General features: G+C 37.4%; 1 protein-coding gene across 1 annotated transcript; it reads left to right on the top strand.

The window, feature by feature from the left end:
* On the top strand, positions 7,687 to 10,650 carry LOC109241895 (laccase-15-like). Its single transcript, XM_019408722.1, has 6 exons — positions 7,687 to 7,822; positions 7,911 to 8,062; positions 8,175 to 8,419; positions 8,517 to 8,645; positions 9,118 to 10,077; positions 10,364 to 10,650. The coding sequence occupies exons 1-6, from the start codon at positions 7,724 to 7,726 to the stop codon at positions 10,492 to 10,494; spliced, it is 1,716 nt and encodes a 571-aa protein (XP_019264267.1). The 5' UTR covers positions 7,687 to 7,723; the 3' UTR covers positions 10,495 to 10,650.

Here is a 10,880-nt window from a genome sequence, read left to right as displayed (position 1 = left end):
TGAGATAAAACATGATCCAAGGAAATGAGCCATTCCAGATGTGCTTTTCCTGTCCACCAGATAGCCTGCATAATCAGCGTCAGCATAACCAATAAGGTTGAAATTGTCCCCTGAAGGATAGTACAGAACCAGGTTTTGTTTTCCCTTAAAATATCTCAGAATTCTCTTAGCAGCCTTCAGATGAGATTCCTCAGAATTTGAATGGAACCTTGCACATAATCTCACACTAAATACAATGTCTGGCCTGCTGGCAGTGAGGTAGAGTAGAGATCCAATAATTCCCCTGCTTCCATATCAACCCTTTTCAAGAGTTCTTTGATGCATTTCTGCTGACTGATACACGTTCCCTTTATGGACTGCTTCACTTGAAGACCTAGGAAGATATTTCATACTCATTTCAAACTCACTTCCCATGAGTTTGGCAAATTCTTCACATAATGAGTCAGCTGCAGCTCCAAATATGATGTCATCCACATAGATCTGATCTATGAGCAGGTTCCTTTCCTGTTTCTTCAAAGACAATGTATTGTCAATCTTTCCTCTTGTGAAGCCATTTTCCAAGAGAAACTTGGATAGTCTCTCGTACCAGGTTCTAGGGGCCTGCTTCAATACGTACAACGCCCTATCCAATTTGAATACATGTTCAAGATGTACATGACATTCAAAACCTGGAGGTAGCTTGATATGGACTTCTTTCTTGAGAAAACCATTTAGGAGGGCACTCTTCACATCCATTTGGAATAGGGTGAATTCCATATATGAAGCAAAGGCAATGTGGATCCTAATAGCTTCCATGCGAGCTACTGAAGCAAAAGTCTCATCATAATCGATCCCTTCCTCCTGATTGTATCCTTGGACAACGAGCCTTGCTTTGTTCCTTGTAGTATTTCCATGTTCATCCAGCTCATTCCTGAATACCCACCTGGTCCCTATGATGGTTCTGCCTGAGGGTCTCGGTACCAGGTGCCATACCTTGTTTCTTTCTTTCAACAACACCATTTTGCTGTGGAGTCCTTGGTGTTGAGAGGTTGTGAGTGATCCCAATTTCGTTACAAACTCATCAATTTTGGCGTTCAAATTCTATCCCGTGGTCAGATCTGATGCATGCTACCTTCAATTACATCTTCACTTGGATCTTCTTGAAAAAGCCCACAAATACCTCAAAAGTCTCATCCTTTGTTCTAAGAACTAGTGTCCAGGTGAATCTTGAATTTTGGCAGACCACGAACCGGGTTCTTCTGAATCAACTTATTCAGAAGTGAGAAGCTTGCAAGCCCTAATCTTCTATGCCAACGTTCTGCATCATCATCAACTGACTTCAAGCATCTCATATCACCAGCTTTTAGAGATTCAAAAGTTAGCAACGTAGATGTTCTTGTGTCTTTTGGCTACTAAGACCACTTCGCCAGTTACCAGATTGGTAACTGTGCACACTTTTGATAAGAACTCTACATTGATCCCTTTATCATAGATTTGAGAGACACTCAGGAGACTGTACTTCAGGCCACCCACATAGTACACGTTCAATTGATTGTCAAAGAGGCTTTCCAATTCTTTTTCAACACTGAGAATGTAACCTTCCTTTTCTAAGGATACATTCCCTTCCTGCAGGGCTTTCAGTGAGAGAGACTCCATGGTGCTTCTAGTCATGTGCTTTGAGCATACACTGTTCATGGTCCATTGCAGTCCGCTTCCTCCTACTGTTCCTTGCACATCTAAATTATGGGTTAGATTTAGGAACCCAAACTAGTTTGGGTCCCTTGTTATGATAAAGGGGATGGATAAGGGCTTTTCTAGTCCATGCAGGTAATGTGTGTTTTCTGTGAGAGGAACCTGGTCCCTCTTTTGTAGTCACCTTTTCAGCAAACACCTTGTTTCCTTTTTCAACAGATTGATTCTTGGCCTGGCAATTTTCCTTGAAGTGCCCATTGTTCCCACAGTGGGTACACAACCAGTTATCAGGAACTGTGACGTACTTGCTGTGAGGGTTGTAAGGAGTTTTCTCCTTTTAGAACCCGATTCCCTGCCTGTTTCCACTATTGTTGAAGTACATGGCAGTGACAGCATCTGAGGACCAGGTCCACTTGAGAGATTTATCAAGATCACTTTTTACTCTCTTCAATTCAGCTTGAAGCTGCTTATTTTTCTCGAGTTCACCACATATCCTAGTTCTAGCAGCTTTCAACTCATTTTCAAGCCTAATGTGTTCCTCACTGGCTATCTCCTTTCCTTTTCCAGAATTTTCAGGTTTTAACTTAGTCCAAGGTTTCACTATTGTTTCCCTTAGGTCTGTAATTTCTGCCAAAAGATCATTCTTTTCTTTTCTGAAAATTTCAACGGTTTTCTTATGGTCAGTAACTACAGCCACTAAGTCGTCTCTAGTTTGTTCAGATTCTGCCAATTCTAAGGTCAAAGAATCCCTATCCTCCACAATACTATGAAAGGCATTGATTAATACATTAGCTAAAGACATGAGTTTTCTTGGAGAATAGGATTTCAGATTTCTCTGAACATCCCTAAAATTTACCTCTTTGTTGTCATCGTCTTCATCATCATCTGATTGAGCCATTAAAGCAAAAGTTGAGTCATATTCAATCTCCTCGCCTTCAACTATCGTCATGGAACTATCACCAGTACTAGGTTCATCATCTTTCTCACTGGAGGAATCCCCCCATGCTGCAAGAGCATGTCTCATAATATTGTCAGTTGATCTTCTTCTCTTGAAGTTCTTGGAGAATTCTTGCTTCAAGAGAGGATAATTTTTCATGAAGTTTCCAGCCTTTCCACACTTGTAACAAAGATCATAATTCTTTGATCTGTTAGAGCTGTCCCTTTTTAGCACTTCTCTATTTCTTCTGACCATCTTCTGAAACCTTTTGGTTAATTAAGGCATGTCACTGTCTTCCTCACTCGAATCGTTATCATCAGCTTTAAGTACCAAGTACTTTTCCTTCTTTGGTTCTCTCCTTTCAAAAGTTGGTGGAGCAGCCATGAGGATTCTTCCTAGGTGTTAGCCTGATAGGAGGAACCCGCTCTGATACCACTTGTTAGAAACTGTGCGTCCACCAGACTGTATAGAGAGCCGGGTTCTCTATATGTTTCCTCTGAAAATACTGATGAACCAAACTATATAGCGATCTAGTCCTATATCAGTTTGGAACAGTGCTAAGTTTGTATGAGTCCACCAATTAGTAGAGTACCTGGTCCTTTATGGGATTCTGCTGTGAATGCTAGTAAAGTTATATGTAAATAAGGCAGAGGATTTTTACGTGGAAAAATCCCACACAAGGGGATCAAAAAATTACGACCTACACCTGTAGGCTTTTAACTTCACTAACTTGCAATCTCCCTATTACAAGCCACTTTACAATAACCCTATTTCAAAGACTTCAACTAACTTGTGATGCTCTCATCACAAGCCACTCTATAACTATCCTAGTTACAAAGACTTTTGACTAACTTGTGATGTTTCCACCACAAACCACTTTGTCACACTACGGTCACAAAGGCTTTTGCTTATGACTTATCCTAGCCACAACATAAACTCAGGGAGTTTACGGTTTTACAGAGGTTTCCTAATCAACGCTTCTAAGAAAGACGGATAGGAGTTACAATGAAAAACACATAACAAAGACTCAACATCCCTAAGGACTTAAGATATCATCAATCTTGGATCAGGTCCTTGAGGTTGCAGTAGTTTTGTTCTTGAGAGAGGTTCTTGAGCACTTGAGAAAATTTTTGTTTTCTGTATTTGCAAGTGTTGGACCTGAATCTTGTGCCTTGCATAAGGTTTATACTTCACAAGACATCCTTAGTGATGTCCAATCTCAATGGGAAGTGACTGCTACTCTGTCTGCTGCACTATTGCAGGCAGTCACTTTCTGCAGTTGCTTTCCAACTGTAGTTGACTTGTACTTCTGTCAGAGAACCCTAAGGGACCAGGTCCCTGTTGTGTTCTTCTTTGTACGGTTGCAGACAGTCACTTTCTGCAGTTGCGTTCCAGTTGTATAGTTGAATTGTACTTCTGTCAGGGGAGCAACAAGGGATCAGGTTCCTAATCTGGTTCTTGTGCACCCTGCCCAAATTGTCTTGAGTTGAGTAACTTGAATGATGTTTTGTATAAACTCATTATAGGTAAACCTTGATCACATCACTTGAAGTGATGTGAGCACTTTAGTTGGTCAGAGAATGAGTGGGCTCTGGAAACAGTGCAGTGCGGCAGAATCTTCATTTCCAGTTACGTCCAATTGACTTTGTACTGCCGTGAGGAACCCACAAGAGTATCAGGTCCTTGTTTGGGTTCCTACTTCCTGAAGCTGAAGCAAGTTCACATTTGGCTGGAATCCGTTAGATGCAGTGTAATCCAAGTGAGTCAGGTTCCCTATCTGGTTCTTGACATTAAGTTTGTTAGATCATCAAAACACAAGACAGAGTATCAGGTCCTTGTTTGGGTTCCTACCTCCTGAAGCTGAAGCAAGTTCACAGATGCATTGTAATCCAAGTGAGTCAGGTTCCCTATCTGGTTCTTGACATTAAGTTTGTTAGATCATCAAAACACAAGGCAAAGATATTGAAAACCTATCAATTTTCCCCTTTTTGATGATGACAAACTTAGCATTGAAAACAAGGAGTTAGAGCTCAGAGAACCAGATTGAATAACAGGAGACCACAGGTTCCCCCTAACTTTATGCCCTTACTTACACATGTTCCCCCATATGTTCCCCCTGACTTTTACTATCATTCTTGGTCTTTTATTTGGTTCTATATAGAAAGTTTGTTAGATCATCAAAATATAGATTAAAAGACCTTAAGCCCATCGCATAGCAATATCGAGTACTATCGTCAATAAAGGTTATGAAATACTTCTTTCTACCGCGAGATCGTATTGACTTCATGTCACAAATATCTGCGTGAATTAAGTCTAAAGGATCTGAATTCCTTTCAACTGACTTATAAGGATGTTTAACATACTTAGATTCCACACATATTTGACATTTTGATTTATTCGCATTCAAACTTAGGCAATACTTCCAAATTAACCATTTTCCGCAAGGTTTTATAATTGACATGACCCAAAAGTATATGCCATAATTCATTTGACTCAAGTAAGTAAGACGAAACTGAAATTTTATTATTATTTTCAACAACCATTACATTCAGTTTGAAAAGGCCCTCGGTGAGGTAACCTTTTCCTACAAACATCTCGTTTTTACTTATTACAACCTTATCGGATACAAAATACACATTTAAAACCATTCTTAACACTTTGCCGGAAGTCATTTTGAGAAATATCTTCCCATATCCTTCAATCTTGGCCTTTGCAGCATTTCCCATAGAAAGTGTCTCATCGGGTCCAACAGGAGCATAAGCAGCAAAAGCTTCTCTAACAGCACAAACATGGCAAGTGGCTCCAGAATCAATCCACCACTCTTTAGGATTGCCTACCACATTGCATTCGGAAAGCATGGCACACAAGTCATCAACATCATCATGCTTTTCAATCATGTTTGCTTGACCCTTCTTCTTGTCTTTCTTCGGAGCACGACACTCCGTAGATTTGTGTTCGACTTTTCCACAGTTGTAGCAATTTCCATTGAACCGCTTCTTGCTTGGGTTGTATTTCGGTCTAGAAGCCTTCTTCCTTTTTTTGTTCTCTTCAACAATATTTGCTCCCATTATTGTTGAGTTTCCACGGCCTCTCTTGTCAGCAACTTTATTGTCCTCTTCGATTCTCAACTGAACAATGAGATCTTTCAAGGGACATCTCCTTGCGTTTGTGTTTCAAATAATTTTTGAAGTCCCTCCACAACGGAGGCAACTTCTCAATTATCGCTGTTACTTGGAATGCTTCATTGATGACAAGACCTTCAATAAAAATTCTGTTAGTAACATAATAAAATTAATACTAGCAACACTAGTATTAATTCTACTTATACCTTCAGCAAGGAGATTGTGAAAAATCACTTGCAATTCCTGGACTTGGGTAATAAAAGGCTTGCTATCTATCATTTTGTAGTCCAAAAACTTTGCAGCAACGAACTTTTCAACCCAGCATCTTCAGTTTTGTATTTCTTTTCAAGTGCAATCCACAGTTCTTTTAACGTTTCCACGCTACTGTAGATGTTATACAAAGCATCCTCCAGCCCGCTTAGAATATAATTCTTGCACAAAAAATCTGAATGCTTCCATGCCTCAATCACGAGAAAGCGTTCAGTCTCTGGAGTTTCATCGGACAGCACAAGAACATCTTCCTTGATGAACTTCTGGAGACTTAGAGTAGTCAAGTAGAAGAACATCTTTTGTTGCCAGCGCTTGAAATCAATCTTGGAAAATTTTCCGGGTTTCTCCGCCGGTGCCAATGCTGCCGGTGTTGTTCGGCTCGTTGAGGCATTGGCAGTTACCATCGGAACAACTTGGTTTCGGTTGTCATTCGTCATTTCTGTAAAAGAATGACACAAACATTAAAATCACGTAGATTTTAATCTCAAATAGAGTACAAAACCACAAAGGTTTTACTCTCCAGAAATAGTGAGTATAACACAAATACAAAAAATATATTAAATTCCTTAAGCTTGTTAGTAATCTATATTTGTAAAACAATTCTGGAGAAAATAAAATAACATAATCAGAAATGTAAACGAAATAATAAAAAAAAACCAATTCGAGCCCACTGAATTCACAATGTTTCCTTAAGGAATTTAATCCACTCCTAGTACCCAAGGTTATGAATTAATTCCTCCCAAGATAGAACGAATTACATACTGGTGTAGTGGTACTTCAAGCCCTAGTGTTTCAGCGAACACAAAGTTCGGTAGCAAATCACACTTACTGTTGCTTTCTTTGAAGTTAAAATATGCAGAAGAAAGGAGAAGAACTCAGAAAATTCGTATGAAAAATCTGAGAAAATGAACTTGTATTTATAGCTAAAGTTGGGCTGAAATCTGAAGAGGTGCAACTCTTCAGAATGGCTGTTTTTGCAAAATGGCCAAAGAATAAATGCCATAACATAAATGGCTATTTACTCAACAATAAAGAGGGAAAATTGAAGGGTAGTTAATTTTCTGTTACAAAAACAGAAAACTGAAAATTGGATAACTGAATTGGATTTAATATTAATATTTATTTTAATATTAATATTTTATTATTAAACCAAATATTTAATCACATTTCTGTTAATATTTACTATTAACAAATAAATTTGATAATAACAAAATATTTAATAACATTTCTGTTAATATTTACTATTAACAAATAAATTTGGTCCAAAAATTAATCAATCGACAACGACGGCGCGAGGCTTGCCTTCTTCTCAACTCTTTATGAGCTAGAAGAAGAGCAATTGCTTATATACCCATCAAAAACCTTTTCCTCTTCTCATATGAGACAATCAAGGAGGGAAACTCAAATATTTTATTTTTCCCTCAATTTCCCATTCACCCTATTTTAAGCATTAATAGCTTAAAAACCCAACATAAATTTCCTTCTTTCTCTCTTAATAATCCATCTACGCAATTAAAGCTCTTAACATTTTCTTGATAGTACTATTTCTGAAAAAAATTAAGACTATTTCTACTGCGCAGCATTTAATTGTGTTGTTGTCTACTGTTAGTTCTTTATTCTGCCATACCATTATAAATTCGGTGAGAAAGAGAGAAACTCTTTACAGAGCAGAGTTAAGAGGTTTAAAGACAAAAACAAGGATTAAAAATTATCTTCTAAGACGATGGCTGGAGAAGTTGTCATGAGAACACACACTTTGAGTCTCATAGTTGTTGCCACCCTCCTCCATTACGTAGCTTTTGCTAACCACTACCATTTCATCGTAAGCACATATTATTATCAGCTTCTCGATTAGTAATTAATAATCCTTATGTGAATTAATTATTAATTAACGTTGTATGGCATGGTAGGTTAAAGAAGCTTCGTTCGAAAGGCTGTGCAAATCAAAGGAAATTCTAACTGTGAATGGCAAGTTTCCAGGGCCGACCCTTTATGCTCACAAAGGATCTACTCTTATTGTTGATGTCTATAACAAAGGGAAGTACAACCTCACTATTCACTGGTAAATATATTCCAGTTTTCTTTTTATTTTTTACTTTGGTGCACCCTATATACCTTTTTAATTTTGTTCTTTTCAACCTTTGGTGATTTTACTTTCAAAATATATATACCAGGCATGGAGTGAAACAACCGCGGAATCCCTGGTCAGATGGTCCTGAATACATCACCCAGTGTCCAATCCAACCGGGCTCTAAATTCAGACAAAAAATAGTACTTTCTGATGAAGAAGGTACTATTTGGTGGCACGCGCATAGTGCTTGGGCGCGTGCCACAGTTCATGGCGCCATTGTTGTTTACCCGAAGCCCGGTACTAGTTATTCGTTTCCCAAGCCTCATGCTGAAATACCAATTATTTTAGGTACAATTATAAATGTTCCTTAATGGAATTACACATAAATTTATTTTTCATTTTCACAAATTTAACTAAGTTTCTTGTTCTTTAATTTGATTCTCAGGTGAGTGGTGGAAGGACAGTGTTGTGGAGGTTTTAAAGGAATTTACTGCCTCAGGAGGTCAGCCTAGGAATTCTGATGCTTTTATGATTAATGGTCAGCCTGGTGATTTTTATCCATGTTCAAAACATGGTAGGTACCCCATTGCTATCACAAAGTTATTGACATTGATCTTTACAAGTTTCTACATTAATATTGCTTATATACTAAAATAAGAAAATTTAACAAACTTTGGCTATAGGATTATTCTTTGCATTGAAATACTCATCTTTTCCTTTTATTGGCTTCATGATAGTAACACCTTTGAATATTTATCCCATACTATTTAATTGTTACATGCATCTAATAAAAACTTAGAGTTTAGCTTCTGGCATAATTTCTTTTAAATACTACTATCAGATCACCTAAATGATCAGTACCGGCAAGTAATCGTTCATAAAAAGTGGGATTAGTAATTAAAAAAAAAGGCTTGTTGCATGGTAATCAGGTTAAAATATAAGTACGACGTAGTTAAAAATCTTTTATATTATACACATAAATAAGTTAATTCCAAAACTTTACACCATTCATTATTTTCCATTCTTTTCTTTTCATGTTTGAGCAGGAACTTTCAAGCTAGAAATTAAGTCTGGGAAGACTTATCTGCTAAGAATTCTTAATGCTGCAATGAATGAAATTCTCTTTTTCGCGATTGCAAAGCACAAATTAACAGTGGTTGGAACAGATGGAAGCTACACAAAGCCATTGACAAGGGATTATATCGCGATAAGTCCTGGACAGACACTTGACTGCCTGTTTAAAGCCAATCAAGAACCTAATTTTTACTATATGGCTGCTAGAGCATATACTAATGGGACTAATGTCCAATTTGATAACACAACAACCACAGCCATTGTAAAATATGAAGGAAATTACTTGATTTCTTCACCTCTTTCACTGCCTTATTTACCTTCTTATGGTAACACACCTGCAGCTGTTGATTTCAGTGGCAACCTAAGAAGTTTAGCTTCTAAACACCATCCGATATCCGTCCCACTTAAAGTGAAAACAAGGTTGGTTTCAACTGTTTCAATTAACTTATTGCCTTGTCCTATAAACGGTACAAATGTTACAACATGCCAAGGACCAAACGGGACACGATTATCGGCTAGTATGAACAACATAAGTTTTTTGACACCAACATATAACATACTAGAGGCCTATTATTATCACATTAAGGGTGTGTTTGGGACCGAATTTCCTAGTTTTCCACCATATGTATTTAATTACACTGCTGATATCCTGCCTTTAGAACTCGAGTTACCTGAATTCGGGACACAAGTGAAAGTGTTGGAGTATAATACAACAGTTGAGTTGGTACTGCAGGGGACTAATTTGGTCACTGGCTTAGACCATCCAATGCATCTTCATGGGTACAATTTTTACGTTGTTGGTTGGGGATTGGGAAATTTTAACGAAAAACAGGATCCTCAGAACTATAATCTTGTTGATCCTCCTCGAAGAAACACCGTTGCTATCCCTAGAAATGGTTGGATTGCCATTAGATTCAGGGCAGATAACCCGGGTAAGTCTTCCTCATAACGCATACTTGCATTATTATTTTTATTTAGAGCTTATTTTTATACGCTGATATCAGGTCACCTAAAATATAACCACAGGCTTAACGAATTGTCGATAATAAGAGAAACTAGTTTCTTGAAAAATAAGATAGACAATCTTCAGAACACGTTAAATTACACTAAATGTAAAAATTGTTTACACACAACCAGTGTAGATAAGTTAAATTTCTTTTATTCATTGTGGAACTTATATTATGTAAACCCTTTGTTTTTTATTTCTTAATGTTTTAGGAGTTTGGATTATGCATTGCCATATTGAGCGCCATCTTACATGGGGGATGCAGACAGTGTTTATAGTGAAAAATGGACACAGGCCAGAACAACGCATTTTCTCTCCTCCTCAGGACATGCCACCTTGCTAATTTTCCTGACATATTGCTAAAATATTTATAATATAGTGATTATTTTAGGGAAGGAAACTATCCTGATAAATAATTTGTGGAGTTATGATAGGATACCATTTGAAACTGAAATTAGTTTTCATATGTAAATTTGCAACTGTTAAATTTGACATGAATGAAAATACTGTGGTTTTCCACATGATATCATTACGAAAGTTGTACAAATGTTTTAAATTTCCTTTTTTTTTTTTTCCCTTATGAATTCGTGCTGCTGTGCCAGTGGCCTTTCTTTTTGGAACATTAAATTAATTAACCGTTTATGTAAATTTGAATTTAATCTATTTAATATTACGAGAGGACACACATGAGGATAAAGAGCTCTGAATATTTCTAACCGAACACAAGCT

This window comes from Nicotiana attenuata, chromosome 1, assembly GCF_001879085.1.
Source record: "Nicotiana attenuata strain UT chromosome 1, NIATTr2, whole genome shotgun sequence".
Classification (NCBI taxonomy): Eukaryota; Viridiplantae; Streptophyta; class Magnoliopsida; order Solanales; family Solanaceae; genus Nicotiana; species Nicotiana attenuata.
This window is presented reverse-complemented; position numbering and strand designations above follow the sequence as displayed.

Excerpts from the sequence above, each read along its gene's own strand:
- LOC109241895 (XM_019408722.1), top strand. The coding sequence starts at position 7,724 with ATGGCTGGAGAAGTTGTCATGAGAACACACACTTTGAGTCTCATAGTT. Across the intron at positions 8,420-8,516 it reads TGAAATACCAATTATTTTAG|GTGAGTGGTGGAAGGACAGT; the intron begins GTACAATTATAA and ends TTTGATTCTCAG. Across the intron at positions 8,646-9,117 it reads TTATCCATGTTCAAAACATG|GAACTTTCAAGCTAGAAATT; the intron begins GTAGGTACCCCA and ends ATGTTTGAGCAG.